This window comes from Tachyglossus aculeatus, chromosome 22, assembly GCF_015852505.1.
Source record: "Tachyglossus aculeatus isolate mTacAcu1 chromosome 22, mTacAcu1.pri, whole genome shotgun sequence".
Lineage (NCBI taxonomy): Eukaryota > Metazoa > Chordata > Mammalia > Monotremata > Tachyglossidae > Tachyglossus > Tachyglossus aculeatus.
The window spans coordinates 16,571,846-16,598,011 of record NC_052087.1 but is presented as its reverse complement, the minus strand read 5'-3'; the positions used below and the strand labels follow the sequence as shown (position 1 = coordinate 16,598,011).

The window sequence follows — 26,166 nt, the reverse complement described above, 5'->3', positions numbered from 1 at the left end:
TTGAAATATGAATGTATAAAGTTGTATTCCTGATGTTTTTTTTAACCATTCATCCCAACAACATTTCATAACTGTGTAAATCTTATTTGGAAATTAAATTATTCAAGTATTAGTATCTGCATTACTTTTGACAGTAGTTATGAGTCAGTTAAGCTCTAGAATGATCCTGTCACTGTTACTAGTCCAGAATCAGATTATGAGCCTGAAATGGAGAAATGGTCAAAGACTGATCCCTGATCAACTACTCCTGTTATTATTGGAGTTAGAATGTTCCTGCCGTTCTTGGGTTGGGTTTCATAAACATCTGGAGCTTGAATAGGAAGAGATTGGCACTTTACAGGGGCACATTTTTGCCATAATTCACATAAATTTTGCCACACAGGTGGACTTGGAGAAAGATACAGTCCTAGTCAGCTATAGCACCTAAAAGTCATTTAAAGGGTGTCAGTTCTACTGATGTTAAATTTTGAGGTCTTGTTGGCAAAGCTTCAAGTTTTTCAATGAGTTGGGTTTGGATTGGGGAGGGTTTGGAACCTCAAAATCAGCCTATGAAGAACTTTTATCTATGAAAAATGTAGCTTGCTAGTGCCTTGTAAAACCATATCGCTTTCCCATAATCAGAAAAGTCATGTTAAGAACTGAGCTGTCAGTCATGTGCTGATACCATGAAAACATTTATTTTTTGCAAAGTATCACAAATGTTAAATTGTATTTGTTATGGAACAAATTTGCATCAGTTTCCTTCAGTAGTTGATTGTCATCCCTAAGAACTCTGATCACTTCTGAGTAGAAACAGTCCAGGTCAAATGAAGAGGATAGTTTGTAAAGGGTTTCTACCAGTGCTGTGTTAACTCAGCTAATACTTTATGAAGTTGCAGAGACAGAAAATAAATGTGCTTAATCCAAGGTGTTTCACTCTTTCTTTTCCACCTGATGAGTAAGCCCACCAAAGCCAATTCCTGTGGGGCCAAAATTTTTTGCATAGCAAACTGTGAAAAATAAGGGAGAAGACAAACAGAATGGAGTAAGATTAGCAATCATTCATTTTAATAGTGTTGATAGTATCCTGTCATCTCAGCAAAGTCTTTCATCTATTTCATTATAAATCATTTATCTCTGGTGAGCCTAGATACTTGCATAAATATCTATTCATCATCAAATACCATCATTATGATTCAAATGCAAACAGAAGATGTCTGAATGCTAACCAGAAGGCTCTCTTTTTAGGGGGAATAAAACTGAACACAATTGTCTTTACAACAGGAATGATGACACTTGTTCTCAATGATATTATTATTATTGTACTTGCTAAATACTTACTATGTGTCAAACACTGTTCTAAGTACTGGGCTAGATATATATAAGTTAGTTTGAACACAGTCCCTGTCTCACAGGGGACTCAGTCTAATTTGGAGGGAGAATATGTGTTTAATTGTCATTTAATAGTTGAGGAAACTGAAGCACAAAGAAGTTAAGTAACTTGTCCAAGGTCACACAGCAAGCAATTGGCAGAGTTGGGATTAAAACCCAGGTCCTTTGATTCCAAGGCCCATGCTCTTTCCTCTAGGCCTGGCTGTTTCATTGTATCTCTTCAAAAGTCTATGAGTTTTTCAAAAGTCAACATACTGTTGCTGTTGTTGAAGCTGTGTTTAGGGTGTGGGAGGGCAAGGAGAGAGGTGTGTCGAGGGACCTTGGCAGTTGTGCATGTGTGGTTAGGCGCTCTGATTGCTCTCATGTCCCTTTACATTCAGAAAAGGGGCAACATGGAACAATGCACGGGGTGTCACAGGTTTTACAGCACCTTATTTTATAGTAATTTGCTACTCTGAAACATATGACTGAAAATAAACTGGATCTTAGCTGTTCTAGTAGTAATGGACAAATTGGATATTGACCCAGCCTGTTATTTTGGATCTCCCTCAGTGTTAAATTTTAATCTGTAAAACACATTTTTACCAGTTCTCTTGATTTTAGCTGGCCCAGGACCAAGACTTTGGAATGCTGCATTGAAAACCAACCACTTGGATTGTTTTGCTATTTATTTAGTTTTTGTTGGTATTTACCAGTCAGTTTCAGACCACAGCATCCTTCTAGGCTGTTATTGGGATTGTCACAGTAGATAGCAGGAATAGGAACAGAAAACCAAGATCTTGCCAGAGAATCTTGGGACTGAGGAGAGTATGAGGCAGCTGTACAGGCATATCGAACAACCTTGGAGGGTTGGTTTTCCATCTTCGTCTTGGAACAAGACTGAATTTTCTAGTCAGTTTGAGAGGGGGCCAGGGCAATGGGGCGGAGGAGATGCTCTGAAGGACTGTCATTGCCATGACTGCACATATCAATGAACCTAGGTTTGGAGCTTGGATTAAATCACAAAAGTTTGTCCTCAATCAATGGTTTACCGTGTGCAGAACACCACTAATTATTTTGTCTATCTCCACTTCTAGACTGTAAGCTTGTTGTGGGCAGGGAATGTGTCTATTGTTGTATTGCACTCTCCCAAGAGCTTAGCTCCACACACAGTAAGTGCCCAATAAGTACTATTGAATTAATGAATGAATACTAAGCACTTGGGAGAGAACGCTACAACAGAGTTGGTAGACATGTTCCCTGCCCACAGGGAGCTTAATTGGTCACTAATTTGATTCATCAAAATAATGCAACTTGATTTAAGAAAATCATGATAAACCTCTGTAAATACTTGGCTCTAGGATTTAAATGATTGAGGACAGATATTTGTTTTAGGTTTTAGACACTGGCACATTGAAGTACTTTCTGTTATGCCACTATAAAGCAGCGTGGCTCAATGGAAAGAACACGGTCTTTGGAGTCAGAGGTCATGGGTTCAAATCCCAGCTCCGTCAACTGTCAGCTGTGTGACTTTGGGCAAGTCACTTAACTTCTCTGCGCCTCAGTTACCTCATCTGTAAAATGGGGATTGACTGTGAGCCCCCGTGGGACAACCTGATCACCTTGTAACCTCCCCAGCGCTTAGAACAGTGCTTTGCACATAGTAAGCGCTTAATAAATGCTATCATTATTATTACAAAAGGCGAATCACCAGGTCAGCCTATACTTTCGTCTGATATTAAATCCCTTTCCCCTGTCGAGAAAAGAACTGCCATAGCACTTGGAATTGCAGCCTTGATTACCCACCACTAGCACAAGCTAAGATTTGATTTTCAGGATCTCTTGTAATTCAATAGCTGTCTCTGAGGAGTAGTTTAAGAATCCTGCATCTGAGAAGGAATCGTGTTGGAAAGAGGAAGTATTTTGAGGTTGGGAGAGTTTAACCCCAATGGAAGATGAGTGGTCTTACCCCACAACTGTACCTTCTAGAATAAGAAGAGTTATGTTTGGTATCTATTCTAGAATTGCTATGGCATTACAAGAAAAAATAATTTGCATGTCAGTAACTACTATGAACAATAACCATAAAAGTTATTTTCAAGCTTCACTAAATCCTGCAATCACAATAACCACAGGCATTTCAGATATTCCTTGTGCTAAATATTGCCTGTTAATATTGCTTGATAAAAGGAAAGCAGTAGAGAAAATGGAGCCAACCCAGAATGAAGGCCCTTAAAACTGCTGAGAAGATAAATAAAAGAAAGTCAAATTATGGTGGTTCATCAATTGCAGGAGAATAAGCTGGAAATATGAAATTGGGAATATTCAGTGAAAGGAAATATGTGACATCTTTCAGGTGAGGAGACATGGGCTGGTCTGCCCTGCCTTGCCCAAGGGAAGTGAGGGGGTTAAACAATTATGGAATTGATCTGCTGCATATGGACAGTAATCGAAGCTATAAAACAATCGATTTTTTGGGCTTGAATCAATCTTAGACTGTCTATATGGAGTAAATCAATAAGGTAATGCCTCGGTCCTGTATTTTCCTTGAACTCTGCAGGCAAATCAAGTCACTATCTTGGCTTGACTCGGACACAACATAAAGAGTAATAATAATTGTGGTATTTCTTAAGCCTTACTAAATGCCAAGCACTACTAAGCCCTGTGTTAATTGGATGAAAATTAAGTAGGATAAAGTCCCTGTTCCAAACGCAACTCTCACAGTCTTGGGGGATTATGTGTAAATCTTAAGTGATACAAATCTAGGTAGACCTTCCTTTCTTTGCAAGAAGCAATGAGCGTTACCATTAAGCAGGTAAGGATGACACTTACCTTTACAGTACAATTCTCCATCTTTGTCCGTAACATTTGTAGATTCTAAACTCTTTCCACAAATGGCACAGCGGAAACAGGTTTTGTGCCAAGGCTGCGAGAAAAATGGGAATCCAGAGTGAACATTACTAGATGCCAACCAGACAAAAGCTTCTTACTAAAAGCCATGGCTACTGGCCTGTGTCAGTGATGAAGCATTTAAACATTTAGAAAGGGCTCATGTCAAGCATCTGATCAAAACATCCCAGGGAAATCATAATAATAATTATGGTATTTAAGTGCTTACCATGTGCCAGGCACTGTACTAAGCACTGGGTTGGATGCAAGCAACTCAGGTTGGACACAGTCCCTGTCCCACATGGGGCTCACAGTCCCATTTTGCAGATGAGGTAACAGGCATAGAGAAGATAGTGATTTGCCCAAGGTCACACAGCAGACAAGTGGTGGAGCCGGGTTTATAGACCAGGCCCATGCTTTATCCACTACGTCATGTTGCTTCTCGTGGTGTCACGTTAAGTCTGCTGGACAACACAGTTGATGATATTGGGTCCAGGAGAAAACCCAATTGATTTTAACTTGCATAGCGAGGAACATTGTTTTTCATCTGGGATCCTCGTAGCAGGGAAAGGTCATAAACTAGACTAGTTAAGTGTAGGAATGTCCTGGGACTACCAAGGAATAGCATCCAGAAAGAAGGTGGATGGGTACATGGAAAATTCCCTCTACAAAGAAACTCAAAGATCAGAATTCCCATAACTCCTTGATATGCTGTGACTACCAACTCGGTTGTACTGTACTCTCCCAAGTGTTTAGGAAAGTCCTCTAGATGCAGTACACTTTCCTTAAATATTATTGATTGAAATGATTGTCTTGAGCCTTTTAAAGTTTCTGACTTCATGGGAAGGCAAAGTTTTCAATTCTACAGCTGGGACTAATCTTCCAATCAAGTCTATTACATATGTTGCCAATTTGTACTTCCCAAGTGCTTAGTACAGTGCTCTGCACACAGTAAGCGCTCAATAAATACGATTGATTGAATGTGCGATCATGAAATTGAACCCATTAACTGTGCATATTCTTAGCTCACTTATGATTTGCCTGGAGAGCTGATTAGAGAACTTGAATCAGAGATGGAGGAGAGAAAGGAGGTCAGCCTGGAGGTGACTGAGCAGATCCAGCCCATCTCTCCCTTCAGCATTTGCAGTGGAGATGGCCAACGTTTGGAGTCAGTGACTCTTTCCTTGGAAAATATTGACCTCTTTGAGGTCTAGTCTATCTCCTGAACATTGAAGCATTCCATGGTTTAGGAACTGATTTTTCCTTATCTAGTCCTGTACAGTAGTAGCACATTTCCTCTCTGCAACAAAATTATCTGTTTTGGTCATCCTTCCAGTGGAGGGCAAATAAACCGCTGGTAAACTCCATATCTTGCCTCAGGAAGACTTAGCAAAAGGCTTCTAATGGCTTTGAAGATAGAGTCACATGTTGTTTGTCAGTGATGATGCCTTTGTGTTAAATGACAAATCAGCCTACATGCTTTCCATTTTAAGCATAACTGTGCCTCTTTAAGGCAGGAATCTATTGTGGAACACACAGACTGAGCTACTGAAATTATAGCCCTGACAGCCCTATCCTGGTTGCATTGTTTGCATGGGGTGTCTGATTACTCTTTGGAAGAGCAAACATTTGTAATTAACTCTGAGATTTGGGAGATACACTTTCCGAAATTACAGAAGGATTAATAACATTAATTAGCTATAATGCACCAAATAAGACCCATCAAGGTGGAGACAATTCTTTGGGTTTTCAACCATCTGAAGGGATACTTCCAAATAGAAATCCCAGATCCTTGGAAGGACATTTCCCGAAGCCTTTCTTCATTTTCCCTCCATCAGAAGGTTCCAGAGCTGAGATACCGAGAGATGTGCTTGGTGCTTGTGTATTGGTGCTGCTGCTTACAGACCAGTATTATCCCATTAGGACAATTCTAGATTTTAAAAAATATCTCAGCATTGTGACCATAGGCAATGCACATTGGGGATACATCAACGTTTTTTCCCCAAAGGATAACTTGAATGTAAATGACCATGATGCACACTGAAAACATTATCTCTTTTCCTCTTTTGATGGATTCCAGTTTTTAGATCCTGATTTTAACATGCATATGACTGGTTCTTTCCAACAAAGGGAATACTCTGTGAATTGAGCTCTTACTTTGCCTCCTCCCATGATTCTCTCAGCAGCATATACTGATTTGCCACACCGAGGGCACTTTTCCACCTCTCCGAACTTCGGAGTGAATTTGGAAGGGTTGCTGGTAGTTGAGCGAGCAGCCTTTGGGGACCTAAAGAAACACAAAATAGCAAGGATATAAATAAATAAAAATATACAAGCTTGTTTGCTACCTTTCTTCTCTCTCAAGTCTTTATTTTATTATTAACGGTTTTGCAGGATCCATAAGGGAATAAACTCATGACACCAAACATTTTTAATTGTGGAAAATAGACAAAGCTCTTTCACATAGTTATAGTTAATTTAAATTTACCACACATATTCTATTCATTTGCTCTTTCATTCTTTTTTGGTACATTAAACAGCAGCCTAATTTTCCCAAAATGTAAGCTTTCATTTGTACTACAAATTTTCTGAATCATCCTTTTTGTAAGTAATTTTTCTGCTGAAATATTCCATTTTCCTTCTCAGAAGACACCAATGTATTTATTGTTGGCAGCTTTCATCCCCTTCTTATATTACAAATATTTTTTTATACCTTAATGTTCTAATTTATAATAATCCCACTTCATCTGTCAATTGTACCGAAGTTCTTCAATTATCTAGTAATCTATAATTAAATGGTCCTCTCCAAAGCCAACATACCTGAGAGAGAATTTTTCATTTATCCCCTGGAATTTGGTGTTCCTTTGAAAAGCTACTTCTCATGCTGACCAAGAGGAAGAGGCTGATACTATACCATTTTGGAGATGGGAAAACTGATGCCCATATAAATTAACCTTCTTACCCCAAGTCAAATGACTACTTTGTGACAGAGTAGGCACTAAACTCCCAACTTATTTTTCATTTCAGAAAACATCTCCTTCGTTCATTTTCTGAAATCCAAGTCACTTCATCAGGTTCTGGTTCCCTGTGTTTTAAAGGAGCCTGGTCTGCATTCACAGTATGAGAGTGTTAGCTTGTAACATAAGTGAAATTAGGAAGTGATCCACAAGGCAATGATGCCCTTGTAGTAGGGACAATGCAGCCGGTGGTCAGAGTCTGTCAAAGCATAACCTTCTTTGAAAAATTTAATTAGTGTTATACTGCCTTTCTTCCCCTCAACCCTGGCTTTCTGCTCCTTCCCCATGCCCCAAGGAGAGACTCTTACTGGGACTTATTATTTTTTATCAAATGCCAACAAGTCAATGCTGATTCATAGTGGCTTTATAAACATACTTTCTCCAGAGCATCCTGTTTTATGCCATAATCTGTAATTTTGCTAATGGTTCTCCCATTGCTGTTATGGTTCCTATGCATCTAGCTGATGGTCTGCCTCTTCCACGTTCTCCCTGACCTTTCCTAGCATGCCCAAGGTCACACAGCAGACATGTGGTGGAATGGTATTAGAATCCAGGGCCTTCTGACTCCAGGCCTGTGCTCTATTGCTGCTTCTATGATGGGACTTAATAATGACAATAATAATGATGGTATTTGTTAGGTGCTTTATATGTGTCAAGCACTATTCTAAGTGCTGGAGTAGATACAAGCTAATCAGGTTGGACGCAGTCCCTAACCCGCGTGAGGCTCACAGTCTTCATCCCCATTTTACAGATGAGGTAACTGAGGCACAGAGAAGTGAAGTGACTTCCTCAAGGTCACACAGCAGACCTTGGAAGATTAGACCTGGGATTAGAACCTAGGTCTTTCTAACTCCAAGGTCCCTGCTCTATCCACTAGGCCATGCTGCTTCTCTAATAATGACAACTGAGAGGCTTTAAAAAAAAATCCCATAAGCTTTCATTGGTCCATTTTTTAGCCTTGAGAGCCTGTAAGCTCCTTGTGAGCATGGAGCATGTCTACCAACTCTTTTCTATTGTACTCTCCCAAGCACTTAGTACAGTGCTCTACATGTAGTAAGAACTCAATAAATATGATTGATTGTCTAAAGATGATCTAGACTGTATCACAGGGAGGTGATTTTCACCATATAGGATGTTTCCGGGTGTTCCTCGATGTGAGTCCACCAAGATTATGATCAAGCAATCAGTGGTATTGAGTGCTTGCTGTGATGCAGAGCACTGGACTAAAGCTTTGGACTTGAGATTTCTCAGAGATAAAGTCCAGCGCATGGTAAGTGTTCAATAAATATTATTGATCGATAATAGTAGAGCAAATTCTGAATTTTACTGCTGGAAATAGACAGGGGAGACATTCTGTCCAAACTATGTAAGTGGGACAATGAAGCAAATTGTATTTTGCTCTCTAGGCATACAGCATCGCCCCAGATACAGCCTCGTGGGTGATATGCTATTAGTATTCTGACTTAGGAAAATAAATAGGGATGAGATCTTTCCCCTTAGAGAAAAAGAGTCAGAAATCAATAATGACCAAAGCATTTTAATGTCTAAGTTTAATATCTAAAATGGGGGGAAAGGAGCCCTGGGAAATAATCACACCATGAGAACAATTTACATCTGTTAATTTCTAGGTCTGGGTTGACTTGCAAGCCAGGAACTCTTTAGTAAAGACTAATTGCTCATTAGGGCAGCCCATCATTAAGGAAGAGCGTTTGGAGAGACTGAAGACTGTCGCAAACTTGGTAAAATGGATTATTCCTATTGTAGAAGACTAACAGATAGAGAACATTCTATCACTTACAGAAGCTGTTGCCGAGGAAACCGAATAAAGTATCCTGATAATTGGAGAATATACTAGCAGACAACGAAAGAGAGGATACGTGATTTAACTCACTGTTGAAATTGCAGGCCAAGATGTTCTCCAGTATCAGTACTGAGGCACCCTGCCCCTTGTCCATAACCAATTCCTTTAGGACCATATCTCCTCCCGTAACAGATTTTGCAGTAGATCTCAGATTCATGAGCTGCTACTGTGGTGCTATCCAGAGCCTTTCTGCAGGCCACTGTAAGAAGAAAGCAAATATTAGCTTGTCCGTATGTGTCAGAATAGAGCAAACTATAGACCAAAACTAGTTCAGTGTTGAGCTCCCATCAGTTTCCAGAAAACACCAGCAATTGGCAGGCATTTATTTTCCCAGAGGAAAAAGGAAGAAGAAAGGAAACCTCTTTAAATACATTTTAAATACATTTAAACTCCTTAATCCTTTTTCATTATCAAATTGAATGGTTAATGGCATTGATTTGATTTTAAGTATCTTCTTGGAGTCTTCTGAATAATATTTTAGTAGCTTTATTCTTCGTTTTCATTCTTCTTGAAAGTTTTCTTGAAATATGACCAGCAAATGCTATTGTATGCCAGTTTATGGGTGAAATTTGACCAACTGAGAACTGAGGAAAAATGCAGTGTTAGATACTGTCATTAAAAAATGCCTTGTTCCTTAACTTCAAAAACCAGCTACCATGTATATTATGAGACAGGAGGGGCATCCTCAAGATGGCTGGTCCTGCAAAAATATCACCATGTGATTCTAACTGATGAGCCTCAAGGGAGCCCTTCCAAGATGGAAGTCCGCAGCATTGCGAGATAGTGGACATCTGAAACCCTGCCCCCTCTTAGGCTTAAGTTTCTTAGGTCATGATGGATATTCCAACCACAAGATGTGGGGTAACTTTATACTATCTCATTTATCTTATCTGAACTATATCCCTACTGGGCCTAGGAAAATGGCTGGAGACCATTTTGTTCATTACGTGCCTTTGAATTGCACCTAATTCAGTACATCCTTTGGCAGTAGAACCGTTGTGACTGGACTTTGGTGTATAGACTTTCTAGAGGCTGACGAAGGTTTCAAAACTGCCGTGAACGTGGTGAAACCAATTTCTCTCCTACACCTCTGAACTTGAACATGTTCTCATCATTTTACTTGAGAGCTTGTCCAGCTAATGAGCATTGAGAGAGGTCTTTCATTCAAGATGAGAGAGCACAAGACACACAAACAAAATGAAGTCTCTCAGCTCCAGTTTTTCACTTATAGCAACAAGAGAGTAGGTTACAAATCAGCAGTAAATTGACAAGGACATGAGCTGTGGAGTTCCAACTAAAAACAAAGAGCTTGCAGCTTAGTATGCTGATGGCATCACTGGTTAAAAGCAAAGAGGACTATGTTGTGAGCCCACTGTTGGGTAGGGACCGTCTCTATATGTTGCCAAGTTGTACTTCCCAAGCGCTTAGTACAGTGCTCTGCACACAGTAAGCGCTCAATAAATGCGATTGAATGAATGAATGAACTTCACTGTGAACTATCGGAACCTACTGAATGGCAGTTGAAGTGAAGGATCCAAAGGCGACTCTTTAAAACGTAACGCCAGGGAAACTTTGAGATTTGTGAATCTGATCACAGAGAGCCACATTTTTTTTCCCTACTCTGATAACTATGTTTACTGTGGGAGGTAGGGGATAATGGAAACTACAACAGTAGATAAAATGTTTCTATTTCTGGTGGCTTAAGGATGGAGTAGCTATTTGCTGGAACAGATGGAGCAGAAGCCCTTGAAGTGCCATGGTTGAAATAGCTCTGAGACCTGTCATCTGCTAGCATCAAGAGCTCCCAAGGCATGGCTAACTAAGGCGCTTCAGGTTTACAGACAGTAAACCTGGACATTTGCCAACTCTCCAGCCCCACACTAAGTTTTAAATAAAATCTACCAGAGGAAAGCAAAGTGGGTAAAATACTAATCCCCACTAAAGAGGCTAATTTCATTTCATTACTGAGTCTGGACAGATTTGTAGATTTTGGCTTCTCCTACTTTTTTTGGCTGTCCACCTTCAAAAGTAATAAAGTAGCACATGAATACTGGTGTAACAGGACACCCCAATAAGCCACAGTGAATCCAGAGGAACTATGTCATTAGTGGGATCTCAAATTGCAAGCAGACTTGCTTGAATTAATGGATCATCTACCGGGAACATCTTTAACTGGCTTTTAAAGGGAAGGGCTTTTGCTTGTTTAATTTTTAGAGGATGACAGCACAAGGAAATGAGAAATTTATCTTTGTTGATTCAACAGTAATGATTCAGTTTAATATGCATTTGGCTTCTGAAGTCTTATGTCTTATGAGACTGCTCTATTCCAATTGATTACTTAGAGAACTACAAACTACCTCTTAAGCCTAACCTGAATGACTTGTATTTACCCCAGCAGTAATGGTATTAAATAAAAAAAAAAACTAACTTTTATGTAATTGTTTTTGTTTGGGGTTGTTTTTTTTTTTTTTGGAATGATCGTGACCACCAATACTTAAGCAATGCCCATTCCAGATGTTGTACATAGAGCTGATGCTCTTCAGGACAGAGAAGAAATCAGAAATACTGATCTGTGGAATTTTCAAAGCAAAAAAACATCAAGTATGAGAAGACCAGTCTTTGGCTTCTGCACAACCCATGGTATAAGTGGAAATGCAGCGTTTCTGTTGTCTGCTTTTGCAGATATTCTTCTAATTCCCTTTCTAACAAAACTGCCTACTCCCAGTATGGTCAAGACATTTCTGTACATCCGGGGGCTCACTAAAATAGTCAACAGGAAACACTTTTCAAGAATTCACTGGTCTTTTGTAATTTCCTTATTTTCCTTGTATCTCAGGAAAGGATCATTCCAAGGAAAGGCTATATATATCACCAGATATTCTCAACTGGCAGGTCTTTTCAGCCCTAGATCAAGAGTGTTTCTGTTTGGTTCCAAACAGATCTGGTGTGCTTTCAAATGTTTCAAATCACTCTCTCTGTAAATGTCATGTTAGGCCCTGGCTAATGATCAGAAAACCAAGGATCATTCTAAGGAAAGGCTATATATATCACCAGATATTCTCAACTGGCAGGTCTTTTCAGCCCTACATCAGGAGTGTTTCTGTTTGGTTCCAAACAGATCTGGTGTGCTTTCAAGTGTTTCAAATCACTCTCTCTGTAAATGTCATGTCAGGCCCTGGCTAATGATCAGAAAACCGAAGTTTTCACAAAGAGGAAAATTAGACATGATCTGAAAATTTCCAGCAAGGACCTTTGTCTACAGGTGATTTAAAGGTGAATTAGGACTGTAACTCCACTGGTAGAATGTAGAGTGCCCACACCTTTCAGTTTATGCATTTTCATGAGTCAGGACACCTAAGCTTGGTTATGACAACCTGTAATTAAGCAAAGGGGAACATTTTTTTTCTCGATCCATCCTACTGTTTGAGGGAGACTGAGGAATGTCAATCTTGTCACGAGGAATAGGGCACTGTCTCAACTAGGATGTACTAAATTGAGGAAACATTTTATCCTCTACTTATGACCGTTTTTTTTTTTTTTTTAGGGAAAAAGACATTTAAATTGAGCCAATCACATTTCCTGCGAGTTATGCTCCTTTTAGGGCATGGAGTACAACAGTGAGGCAGGCAAGGCTGCAGCATATTACAAAATGCATAAGTGATCTTTTCCCATGCTTCCCAGCTACAGGCTGATCAAGGATTAGGATCCACGTCTCCTGATTCCCAGAGCAATGGTCTTCCCCCTGGACCAACTCAAAGTGGGGCAAATGGTAATGTCCTGGTTGTACTCGTGCATTCTGAAAAATGACACTGATTGACCGAACAGCTTACCTCTTTCCCTCCCCCATTTCCAGGCAGAGTTCAAAGAGGTAGCCACAGTAAGGGTGACCAGGAGTATGGAAGATAATAATAATAATGATGGAATTGGTTAAGCACTTACTATGTCAAGCACTGTTCTAAGCACTGGGGTAGATACAAGCTAATCAGGTTGGGCACTGTCTCTGTCCCACATGGGGCTCATAGTCTTAATCCCCATTTACAGCTGAGGTAACTAAGGCCTAGAGAAGTGAAGTGACTTGCTGAAGGTTACCCAGCAGACAAGCGTCTGAACTGGGATTAAACCCAGGTCCTTCTGACTCCAGGCCTCTGAGATCTGAGCCTCTGGTGAGACTACAGCAGAACACATGACATCAGTTCTTCTGCCCTGAGCAAGAACACATTTCTAGCCCATGACAGAGGGTGACCTTTAAAAGGCTCTTCCATCAGTTGTGCGACCACGCGAATACTGACACCCTAATCCTGAGAGATCTTGATGTGTAGCACACTCACTGCAGTGGAAGCAGGTCTTGTGGAAACTCCTTCCATTGCACTGGATTTCCTCCGCGTGGTAGACTGTTTTTTCACAAGCCCCACATTTTGCTCCTCCACCCCAGTTTGGCATCTTGCAGGGTCTCGGTCAGTTCAAAGAGCAACCTGAAGAAACACAAAATTAATATTGAACTTCTAGACCTCTCCAGGAGTGAATCAATTGAAAACATTAGAACTCCCATTTTAAAAGGGAAATGGAGGGGGTAGCACAGGCAGACTCTATGATGTTGTTCAAGGTCAAAAATGTCACCACATTCCTGAGAGGCAACATTTTTTATGTGAGCTTTCCCCCCCCCAAAAAAGCTACCTAAAAAACTGCTCTGATTCCAGTGAGAAATAAAACTTACAAATATATAAGCTAGTTCCCTTAGCTTTTCTATCTGAGAAAAGTAGGTAATAAAATAATTTAAAGTCCGCTTGGGTTTTATCTTTGGTTTTCAAAAATTCCTTCCCACTGAATAGGAATATGCAGTCTCCCTATCCTGGTGCTTTGTCAGATAAATGTCTGCTATTATGAGATGTGGTAGAAGGAAGCTTTCAGGCTTAATGTCTGGAACCTTCATGAACATTATGTTGTTTGTATGTTCAGCATAGAGAATCATCTGAGAAGAGTTTTTTTAATTTCTTTTCATGCATTTACTTGCCTCACCCCAAAAATCTGAAAGCAGGACAAAATCAAGCCTTTCATACTCTATAAAGATTTTTTGAAATTATATATTCTGGGAGAGAATTGTCTCTGTGCTTTCTTTACTTCTCCAAATCACAGTTTCTAGGAAGATTGGAATGTCAACTTGTCATTTGCAAGGGAGCATTATCGGATTGCTCTGAGTTTCTGACTCAAGCCTGTCTTCTTCTGGGAAACCAGGCACTTTCTTAATATAGTTAATGATTATATCTAAGCCCAAGAGGGTCAACTTCTTAAAATTGTTCATGACAAATTCATACTAAAGATAGTAGAGTTGTCCCCTTGCTCAAAGACAAAACTGCGCTGGTGAATATATTTCCATGAGTGTGTTTGTGTCACCGAGAGTCTTTTCCACTTTTTTTTTTTCAGAAAGTAAGAAACCAAAGACAAAACAAAGAATGACAGCGGCAATTTAAAAATGTACAGTTTTCCCACACAACTATTCTTAACTGTGAATGGGTAGCTGAGGTATGAATGGTTCCCATATTCTGAAATGAAAAGAAGAAAGGAAAAATCTCCCGATGGATGAATTTCTTTTACTCAAAAATACATGCAGACCCTACAGGTAACAGCATGTCTTAGAAAATGAAATCACTAACTTATTTATTTAAAAAACAAAGATTTTCCTATCAGATGTTTTGGAAAAAACTACAATTTCCTAACATCCCATGCATATAAACCCATCATCCAAGTCTGGCACTTCTTAACTCATCCTACACACTCATATAGATGTTTATTCAATTGTACTTTCAATTATTTATTTTTAGTACTTTAGCTATATATATTTTTATGACTGCCTGTGTCCCTCATTGTACTGCAAGATCATTGTGGGCAAGGAGTGTGACCCTTCTTTATTCTGTAGTTCCCAAGCCCACAGTACAGTGTGGGTGGTTGCTCAGTGAACACAACTATTTCAATGATTCTGCTTCTACATAAACTATAATCCCTTTGCATAGTTTTAAAAATTACACAGCCTTTAAAGGAACCTATTTGAACCTATCTGCTATGGGATGTTTCTCTCCTCTACCGTCCTGTTTCAAAGAAACATCTTTTTATAATGAAGGATAATTCATTCATTCAATCATATTTATTGAGCGTTTACTGTGTGCCGAGCACTGTACTAAGTGCTTGGGAAGTACAAGTAGGCAACATGTAGAGACGGTCCCTACCCAATAATGGGTTCACAGGGAACTAGTTTGGAGAAAAAGTGGAATTACATATTTTTTAGCTTTAATACTAATGTGAAAAGAATTATATTTATTCCATCAGGTGATATTATAATGGGTTTGGGGAAATTAATGTCACTGAAATTTTAAAAAACAAACCCTGGGCAGAATTTCTCATTGCTGATCACCACTAAGGAGATCAATGTCAAAACCTGGAAGTCAATGGAACCTAGATTCCTTCATTCATTCAATCGTATTTATTGAGCGCTTACTGTGTGCAGAGCACTGTACTAAGCGCTTGGGAAGTACAAGTCGGCAACATCTAGAGATGGTCCCTACTCAACAACGGGCTCACAGTCTAGAAGGGGGAGACAGGCAACGAAACAAAACATGTGGACAGGTGTCAAAACCATCAGAACAAATAGAATTATAGATATGGTGACTAGGAACAGAGTACACACTTGAGATCTGGTAGGGCAGATCTTTTTCCAAAATTAGAATAAGGCTCTGGGAGGAAAATATTCCATCACACTAAGTATCCTATATCATATAAGTTGTTTCAAAGAGATTCTCCATTTCTGACATTCATCAGTGCTGGTGGCAAAAACTAGGAATGCATGTCTAAACATTCTATTAAAACAGGTGGTGGTTTCAATTTCGAATATATAGATTTGGAGGCTAAAAGCAGGCAATGTCCCTTATAATTCCTCCTTTCAAAACATTTAATAATAATAATATTGGTATTTGTTATGTGCTTACTATCTGTAAAGCACTGTTGGAATCGCTGGGGTAGATAAAGCTAATCAGGTTGGGCACAGTCCATGTCTCACATGTGGCTCCCAGTCTTAATCCCCATTTTGCAGATGTGGGAACTGAGGCACAGAGAAGTGACTTGACTAAGGTTGCCCAGCAGACCAGTGGCAGAGCTGGTGTTAGAACCCAGATCCTTCTGACTCCCAAGCTCATGCTCTAACCATTAGGCCGTGCTGCATCTAGGGGATTAGCCCCCAGAATTCAGTAGCTATGTGGGTTGGGAGATTATTTTGGGTAGGGCCTCTAAATGAGGCCACTTAGCCTCCTCCATGGTTTGTGAATCCTTGGTTTAAAGATCAAGACTGCAACAAATCAGGGCATGTCTGCAGGCCAAGAACCAGTGGGAGCCCAGTTCATTTGCTGTCCTGGCAAGCACTTGGTCACGCCAGATCTAGGTTAGTGAGTCATGAAGCCTCATTTATCTCCCTCATCACAGACACCATCCTACCACCTGGTATTATCAGTAGCCTCGGCAACGAAATTCCAGCACTGTAATGGAAAGGTCCCTGGGTCAGCATTAATGTGTGGGAGGGAGGACGGGCTGGGGTGGGAGAACAGAGAACGTCTGGTTAATGTCAGGTGGAGAGGGGATAAACCCTCCCTGTTAATCAAAATTCCTTGCTCCCAAGGGGACCTTCTTCCTGTGCCAACAAGATGGGCTCTTAAACAAACCCAAGCTCACGGTCACGGACATTCTATAATGTCAGTACTGAAGATTAATTGTTCATCTTAGAAAATCAGAGATCAGTAACAGAAATACGCATTTGAATTTTAAAATCCCTACACAGAATCTGTCTCTCAGATAGTTATCCTTTGATCAAAGATTCCTCTTGGGGAAACTCCAAACAGTGGAATAACTGAATAATATCTATAATCTTTGATTTAAAACAAATAGAAAATACTCTTGGGGTTAATGGATAAAGTCAGAACATGCTAATTGAGTTTCTCCTGAGCAGCAATTTAACAAGTGCTCATTCTAAAGTTAATTGGTGGTGGTGGGTTTTAATAAGCAACAGCACTTGTTGAGAAATGCTGATTCACTTGATCATCCAACAAACTATCACCAAGCCTATGTCATAGGAGGTCATAAATATGTCACATGCTCAGGCAAGGTGCTTCAGCAAATTCTGAAAATCAGAGACACACATTATCTGAGAATCCACTTCTTCTTGCTAAATAGAAACAAATCCGATTTGACAAGATACAGCTTGATTTTACTTGGCACAAAATCTCAAATTACCAAGAGTGTGGGTAGAAAGAATGGCATGACTTTAGAAAGAAAGTTTTATCCCCTAGTTTTGAAAACTAATATATTTCTGATTCAGAAATCTTATCCTGATTCATCAAGGATGATAACAAACCAATCTGGGCCAGCACTATTTACTGCAAGAAGTTAGCAACTCACTTTTAATATAATTCAGGTTCTCCCATTAATATCACTAGTGAAAATCCCTGAAAGTGTGAGGCTCTGGGCTTATTTAGATAAGCATCAATTTGCATGCAAATCTTCTGGATATTACACAAAGAAAATCGACCTAAAGCATGTACTGGGTATCAGCCTTCTGGCTAGTTCCTTTTCCTTTTCAAACAAAGTTTGAGTTGCATCATTAGTTCTATCGTTTAAAAAATGCAGCCTTCCTGAGTAGACCTAATCATTGTCTAAATGAAATATATTGGGCTTTTCTGTTGCATTGAACTTTCCATCTTCATGGTCACTAAGGAAAATGTTCAATACCACTGGACCCAGAAACGCTCACTTCCCTCAGTCACCAGTGGTCCACTAATGACCATCCTGCAGGTACAATAGTCTAAAGATTAGGCTGTTTGGCTAAATTCAAATCTGGTATGGAAAAGAATGAAAAGTCTGGTGAGAGTGAAAAGAAAATATAACATTTATACAAATAATAGCCAATTTTCTGTCTCTCCAAGTCTCAAACCTTTATAAGAAATAGATATTTTTCATTTCATTTTACAATTTAGGAATTCCAAGCCAGAGTATGAGACAACTTCAAGAGAAAAAAAAAGTAGCCCCTTTATACATGTGTGCAATGAGAGGGTGAAGACCTATGCATTTAATAATGGGTATTTTCTCCAGCTAGAAAGTAACAGCAGAACATTACGCCAACAATTCAAGCTCGTCTGGATGAAGTTTGATATCATATTGGAAGAAACAATTGTGAGGGTGTGCATATAGTAGTAGTAGTAGTAGTGATGGTAAAGTAGTAACAGTATTTATTGAGCTCCTGCTGAGTGCAATGCACTGAACTACATGTTTGGAAAGTATACCAGAATTCTAAGATGCCATCTTTGCCCACAAGAAGCAGACACTTTAGTGGAGGAGCTAGACTTAAAATATTAACAAGCAGTGGAAAAAAAAACTAATAAAATTAAATGTTCAATAGAAAGTGCTAATGATGGGCATAAGTAAACAAGCACATAAGTACTAGAGGATGCCGATTTATGGTGCTGATAACTAGTGAAGGCTTGTAGGAGCAGGGGGGATTTTAGAGGGGCTTTGAAGAGGGGTGGGTTGAGATAGTATGTTCCTTTGCTTGTGGAACCAGATGAGGTGAGTGTTACAAAGCAGATTTTCCTTAATGCATAATTCTGCAAGAATGATAGCCCTGTGAAATAGTAGCACTGCTGTGGGAAGTAAAACTGATTGGTTGATTAATTTCTCTGTGCCTTAGTATCCTCACCTGTAAAATGAGGATTCAATGTCTGTTCTTCCTCTTACTCAGATCGTAAGTCCCATGTGGGATGGGGACTGTGTCCAGTCTGATTACACTGTATATACTATGTTTGACCCATAGCAAGTGTATGACAAATATTGCCAATTATTATTAAAATTTGAGAGCATTGACCAGGCAGAGAGCAGTAGCAGGGGAAGAGGAAATCATTACCTATATTAATCCAACTTGCTTTGAGTTCCCTGGCTCTTTGCAAGTTCAGTACCTGAACTAAGTCAAATTATCTTCCTGTATCTGTTAATTGTGGCAATTGCTAAGCACTTACTCTGTGCCAAGCATTGTATTAAGTGTTGGGATAGATACAATGCTATCAAATCAGACACAGTCACTGTTCTACATGGAGCTTACAACCTAAGCAGCAGGGAGAACAGGAGTTTAAACCCCACACTGCAGATGAGGAAACTGAGGCACTGAGAAGCTAAATGACTTACCCAAAGTCACTCAGCAAGCAAGCTGTGGAGCTAGGATTAGAACTCAAGTCACCTGACTCTCAGGCCCAGACACTTTCCATTAAGCCATGCTGCCTCTCTTTTTTCTCCTTCCTCCACAATCCTCTTCCACTTCAGAAAAAAATTTTGTTGGATTTTAGAGTTAGCTATTATGAAACAATCCTGCTAAAGGAGATCATTTTTTGTGTTAGAAAAATACCAAGATTTCACATTGGCAGCTGCGTAGACAACCAGGATGGTGCTGATTTGTACTTCCCAAGCACTTAGTACAGTGCTCTGCACACAGTAAGTACTCAATAAATACGATTGAATGAATGAATGAATGAATGACTGGAGAAAAGTCCATTGGAACTAATGTGGTGCACTATGGGTCAATGCAAGTTCAGCCTTTGTCACATAGTTCTCTTAGCTCCATACAAGTTACTTACAGCGATCCCTCAAATGCATAGATTTTAGACCGATTTTAAAAAATTATTGTACTGAAGCTAAGATTTAAAATTGTGAATTAGCTCTCACTGTGAATTGTGTAAATTCAGTTTACTCTAAATTCAATTTAGTTCCTCATGACTTTATAAAATATTGATATGGTATTTTGTCCTTATTTTAATTAATGTTGTAATTTTTGTTGGAAAAGGCACAAATGTCCCTGGAGGCCGGCCTCACCCTTTTATCAGTGACATTTTGATACTTTGTTTAATTTCCTCAAAACTTTTATAGTTTTGGTAGAAATAGGTGAGGGAAAATACAGAAGCCATTCCACAATAAAGTGACATGTAGACGTTAACCAGACTTCTTCCCTGAACCAACATCCATACTGTACTCTTCAAGACATCATCAACTTTTTGGGGACTTTACAGGAGTCCCATAGAACACCCCCATTAAAGTAGAATCAAAACAAGAAACTCCAGCCCCTTTATGTAAGATGGGCCTAAAGCAAGCTGGGGCCCATTGTAACCTCAAAACCATCTTCCCACAATATCCATAAGCCAAAATCTCTTCTTAACTAATTGGTCCAGTCCCATTCCCTGGCCCCTTGCTCCCCCCACATCCTCTACCCCCTCTTGTCTCTTTTCCATTCTACTCACCAGCCTGAGTGGTCTCTGTTAGCTGAATTAGTGGGATCGGATGAGCTGACCTGTTTAAATAGTTCCAGGCGATCACCAACCCTGGCCTTGGGTGAGGGAGGGGAGTGAAGGCAGAGGGAGAGGTTGAATGAGACATGAGTAACACAACTGCTATCAGCAGAGCTGAAAATAGCCAGTGACAAAAGTGGGGATATGTGTCGGTCCCCCCCTTCCCTCCCTCCTGCCTCATGCCAACTATGAGTAAAGTGGAGAACAATGTAGGCCCCCACAGTTTCCAATACACCCGGGGAAGCTGCTTAATTTTTCACTCAAAAGTCAATCTGATGAACTGAAGTTGTGGAGTCAGAAGCAGAAAATGGAATGTAAAGCAAAGGGGTTTATGTTCTCCAAACTGGACTGCTCCCTGGCCATTTTTCTCGGGCTTCCCAGCAAGTCCACACAAACGACCCATTAATAAATCATGACACATATCTAGGAGTCTCTTGGACTTGGGAGACAAGATCACTTGGTTAATATAGAGGAGGGCTAAGATAGAACTAAAAATAAGTCTGCCCAGTCATCTACTCCATGAAACCAAATAAAGTTTGGGGTTGGCTAATCAAAGTCCCGAATGACTGATGGTTATTCTTGATTGAAATCGAAAGACGTCCAAATTGGTCAATTTTTTGAAATCAAAAGTTTTAGGTTGGAAGCATTAGCATGGATTTATTAGCATTTGGAGGGTCTCTGTAAGCTTTAAAAACGTTCTACTTAAATCCCTCTTTGTCCTTCCAGGAGAGAAATAATACGTCTGCCAGAATACTAGATATCTATTATCTCCTTCATTGCACTAAAGGATGCCAAAGTACAGAGACATCCCATTCCTTGCCAGTGGGTGATTGGGTGGGATTAATATGAAAAGAAAAAAATGAGGAAACCCAAGACCGGGTGACAAGCCACAAGCTAGATGAAGGAAATGCTTGCTGGGCTCCACTTGAAGTGGTGATGATAATGGATGGGTTTCTTTCCTGATACTTTCTATGCAGAAGAATTGTTTCTAGCGCTAGTGGCTTTCCCAGCACCATTCACACTCTCATCCTGCCAGTCATGCTCTCTCTGAGGCATGGAGTGCAGTGAGAGACTAGGGATATCAGGGTTGCAGAAAGTGTTTTACAGACAGAAGACATCTGTGGGCAAAGGGACCAATTTATGGTCAAATATAATTCTAATGTTGTGCCATAGCATCATGGCCCATCAAGAGGTGGCCTCGGTAGCCAATGTGGCCTCTGCTTCCCACTAGCCAGTTACCTTTTTGGATTCCCAGCGGCTTGTTCACCTTGCAGAACTCTTATGTGGTTCTTTGCCCAGAAACTTTCACCGCTGATGCATGGTCTTAGCAGGTAGCCCTGGGACCAGAACCCTCATCTTTCCACTGGACCTGACATAACCTGCTGCAGGCCCTGCTGGGAGAATCTCAACTGCTTCAATTCCCTGGGTAGTGGTTGATTAGGCAGGTGTGCAAGAGGATGATGAAGATAAAAAAAAATAGCATTTGTTAAGCACTTACTATGTGCCAAGCCCTGTTCTAAGTGCTGGGGGGATACAAGGTAATCAGGTTGTCCCACGTGGGGCTCACAGTCTTCATCCCCATTTTACAGATGAGGTAACTGAGGCACAGAGAAGTTAAGTGACTTGCCCAGAGTCACACAGCTGACACGTGTTGGAGCCGGGATTAGAACCCATGACCTCTGACTGCCAAGCCCATGCTCTTTCCACTGAGCCATGCTGCTGCTCAATAAGGCAGAAATGGGCCAAGAAAAGAGAACCCAAGGGGAGAGTCAATCAGTAGCAGTTATTGAGTATTTACTGTGTGCAGAACATTGTAATAAGCCTTTGGGAGAATGCAGTATACTAAGTAGACACACAATCCTTGCCCTCAAGGAGTTTATAATCGAGGGTGGGGGCAGACACTAAAATAAATATATAAATAAAGGATGAAACCGGGAATATCAATCAATCAATCAATCAATCAATCATATCAATGGTAGTTATCAAGTGCTTTCTGTGTTCAGAGCACTGACTTGAGCACTTGGGAGGGAGTACTTGGGAGACAGTTGTAGACATGATCCTGCCCTCTAGGAGCTTATGTATAGGGTTGTTGGGAATGGGAGGTGGTGAGTACATAAGTGTTTAGCAGGGATGAACTCAGTGCCTACGTGACACAACAGGGAATGTTGGCTGCTCCCGGTAAAGTTTTGGAGTGAGGACCGAAACCTAAGTTAGTGTATAAAAATGAACTTACCAAAGCTTCCAGTCTTAACTCATGGTCCATCGGCAAAGCCTGGAGACCCTCCTGTGGAGAGAGCGGGGATTCAATGAGCCTCATGCCATTGGAATCTGGTCTTATGTGTATCTGGCCTCCAGCAAGCTGCCTCCTCAGGGGGAATGGGAACAAAACCATCCCCTGGAGGCATGTGAGTGAGTTAACACCCACTCCAGAAAGGACCTTTCTCCCCTTGACCTGCCAAGTGACCAGAAGAATCAGTTCAGCATTGTCAAAAATGCTCTCCCCACCAAAAAAAAAAAAAAAATTGGTCAAAACCTTTTGCGTCAAAGGGCACAAGTTTGAAAAGAGAAGTCACGGTCATTTGGCTGGGAGATTGAGTATTAAAATGTGGGCATCATTGGGCACCAATAAACTTTTATCCCAAGAGGCCAGGATACATGATGTCCTTGGCCCATTTGCTGAAATGCGACGCAATCTTAAAATGTTGAGCTCTACCCAAGGTAACTATAAACTGAGCCCTCTGAGGAACTCAGGATCCCAAGCTCCTGCCTTGACCCTGACCACTGCCAAATAGCCACAATGACCTGAACTAGGGATCTGGACCTAACATCAAACACACCCCCCTAGGAAAGATCTAAATATACTGAAGGCCAGACTTGGACATCTGGTATCAGTTCTTATTTTCATGTGATGATGAAGCAGACTTACAAATACATTTGTGGCCAAATAAGTTACATCTGGGCATGGGCCCTATGTGAGAAGATCTCACAAAGGATCCTCCAAATAACTGCAGAAGGTTAAGGTTTTGAATGACAAAATAAACCTGTTGTCTTTTGAATTTCTCTCCACGCTGAGGGCCATAAAAAGAAAAGAACCAACTAGCATATTTATTAGTTCTCTGTTGCCTCTCCCGTCACTTGTCCTTTTCCATGATTTGTCACTGCCAAAAGCAATGATCAGTCAGCCTACAGATGGCAATTTTAACTGACCTAGTTTGTTTGATGGAAGATTGGAAAGGCCAACTCGAGAAGCTGCTTACACTAATGAAAGGCAGCAGCATAACTTTCATCTCACACATGCATCTACAGACTATTTACACAATAGATCATCCCCTTCTTCTGCAGTGGCCCACACAATCAATCAAAGGTATTTATTGGGTGCTTACTATGTGCACAGCTCTGTACTAAACTCTTGGGAGAATACAATGGAATTATCAGACACATTCCCTATCCATAACTAGTATGCAGCAGACACAACCCTGCATTGCAAAGTCCCCAGGAAGGTGTCAGGTTTTAAGATTGCTGTGAAGTGTGCACTCCAGTTTCAACTCTATTTACAATCTGGGATTCTGTTCATTTCCAGAAAATCCACTCAGAGAGGCCAGGAAAGCAGAAGAGTCACCTTCCTGGGCTGAGTTTCCACTCTTTCAGGAGAGGTATGATTTTTTTTTATTTTATGTCTCTTGAACTGTGAAGACTGTGCAGGATCATGAATTTGAAGAATTGTTTCCCCATCTCAGGTAGGGACAAAAAGATGAAGTAGGGACTGCAACTAAAAGGATTTATCAAAGCAGTTTAGCCCATTTCGTCTAAAAACACCGTGAAAAATGTGCCCAGATGACTGGATTGATTTTTTTCACTAGATGGAAACTGCAAATAGATTTATAAAAATTGTGCTTCTACACTTATTTCCTTCCAACCACGGGTAACAATCTTCTTCAGAGCCTTCTGATGATTGATGGCCTCATGCACGTTTTGGGGAGGGGGTAGTAATGGGACGAAGGACCACGCATTCCTGGGAGATTTGCTGAATCCGAAAAAATGCTACTTGTTCTGGTTTCGGAAAATGACAAACACAGCCAGGCATATGGTGAAATGAAAGGAGCGTAGAAAAGATCAAAGTCAGTTGCCTGGAACAAGAGAAGCAGAAGTCAGGTAACCAGGCCATCCCAAAGGATTGGAGGAAAGACAGAGCTTTAATTTGAAATCCTGCACTTTGGAAAATGGCATGGATTTGTGTTTCAGTCCTTCAGAGGCAAATGCAGTCATTTCTTGTCCTTCAAAACAACGTAAAAGAGAGGGGTCGGAGCTCATTAATACTATATTTGGGGAACTAAGAAGCTAATGGGCATTGGCTGGATTCTTGTAGCAATTCTGAGCTCTAGAACTCTCAGAGCTTTCTCTTGATGATACATTACACTTTCCAGTTTGGTTGGATCCACAGGCATAAAAAAGATCGAGAATTCATAAGACTAATCATGAACTAAAGTCTACAAGCCAGAAGTCTGAATGCCAACCTTTAAATTTAACTCCATTTAGATTCCAGCCTCTTACAGTAATGGCATCAATAAAATCTAAATCTGTTACACATGATGTTATTGAAAAGGCGTAGTAACACATCTGTTGAACTAAGAGGAATAGAGATATTGTTGAGAAACAATTTTCCTCCCCACAATCAGCACCACCCTTAGATCAGGGGGCTGAACCCATATCTTGGGAGCTACTTTTTTATGGTATTTGCTAAGTACTTATTATGTACCAAACTCTGTACTAAGCAATGGTGTAGAAGTTACAAGCGAATGAGGCTGGATGCAGTTCACGTCCCGCGTGGGGCTCACAGTCTTAACCCTCGTTTCACAGATGAGGTAACAGAGTCACAGAGAAGTTGTGACTTTTCCAAGGTCACACAGCAGACAAGTGGCAGAGCGTGATTAGAAATCAGGTCCTTATGATGCCCAGGTCCATGCTCTATCTACTAGGACATGCTGTTTCTGGCTCTTGGGACCAAATGTGTCTCTTGAGCTGGGGTTGCCACTCGGTACCTCAGGCTAATGGGGGTGGGGGGAGACTCAGGCTTACAGAGGGAGGGCCTGCTTCTGATGACACACAATGCCATTACCCAGCATAGCCTACTGCCGCTGACCTAAAACCTAGGGTGGCCGGGCTTCATCTGGCCCATTGTTGCTGAGAGCAGAAGTGGACGGAGAAAGGGAGGGGGAGTCGGCAAACGGAAAGTCTTCCCTGCAACTGTTACAACATGAGAAGGAGCGTGGCCTAGTGGAAAGAGCATGGGCCTGGGAATCAGAAGGAGCTGGGTTCTAATACCAGCTCTGCCAATTGCTTGCTGAGTGAATTGGGTAAGTCACTTAACGTCTCTAAGCTTCTATTTCCTCATCTGTAAAATAGTTTCACTGCCTGTTTTCCCTCCTATTTAGACTGTAAGCCCAATATAGGACAGGTAATTAACTTGCATCTACCCCAGTGCTTAGAACAAGTCTTGACAAATAGTAAGCACCTAAAAAAAATAAAATCATAAAAACAAAGGAACCTGCTTGGGTCCCTCCACCAGCCCAGGTAGATGGGCCCCATTGCTCAGAAGGGCATTCAGTGCCCTAGATGCCTTGGGAGGCTTTGGGGTCCAGCGGAAGGCCCTAGACTGTGGGTTTGGGGGAGACATAAGCTGCTCGTA

The 26,166-nt window shown here is 40.7% G+C and overlaps 1 protein-coding gene across 1 annotated transcript; it reads right to left on the bottom strand.

Annotated features, from left to right (window-relative positions):
* Positions 1–655: 655 nt before the first annotated feature.
* On the bottom strand, positions 656–20,535 carry CSRP3 (cysteine and glycine rich protein 3). The gene is made up of 6 exons (XM_038764730.1): positions 20,433–20,535; positions 13,446–13,589; positions 9,148–9,316; positions 6,397–6,526; positions 4,183–4,276; positions 656–989 (listed from the first exon to the last, which is right to left on the bottom strand). Exons 2-6 carry the CDS (start codon positions 13,555–13,557, stop codon positions 913–915), a joined length of 582 nt encoding a protein of 193 aa, XP_038620658.1. The 5' UTR covers positions 13,558–13,589; positions 20,433–20,535; the 3' UTR covers positions 656–912.
* Positions 20,536–26,166: the final 5,631 nt, after the last annotated feature.

Bases quoted from the DNA above. Each gene is read 5' to 3' on its own strand.
- CSRP3 (XM_038764730.1), bottom strand. From the start codon at position 13,557: ATGCCAAACTGGGGTGGAGGAGCAAAATGTGGGGCTTGTGAAAAAACA. The intron at 9,317-13,445 runs GTGAGTGTGCTA...TTCTTCTTACAG, and splicing joins CAAGACCTGCTTCCACTGCA to TGGCCTGCAGAAAGGCTCTG. The intron at 990-4,182 runs GTAAGTGTCATC...TATTTTTCACAG, and splicing joins TGGAGAATTGTACTGTAAAG to TTTGCTATGCAAAAAATTTT.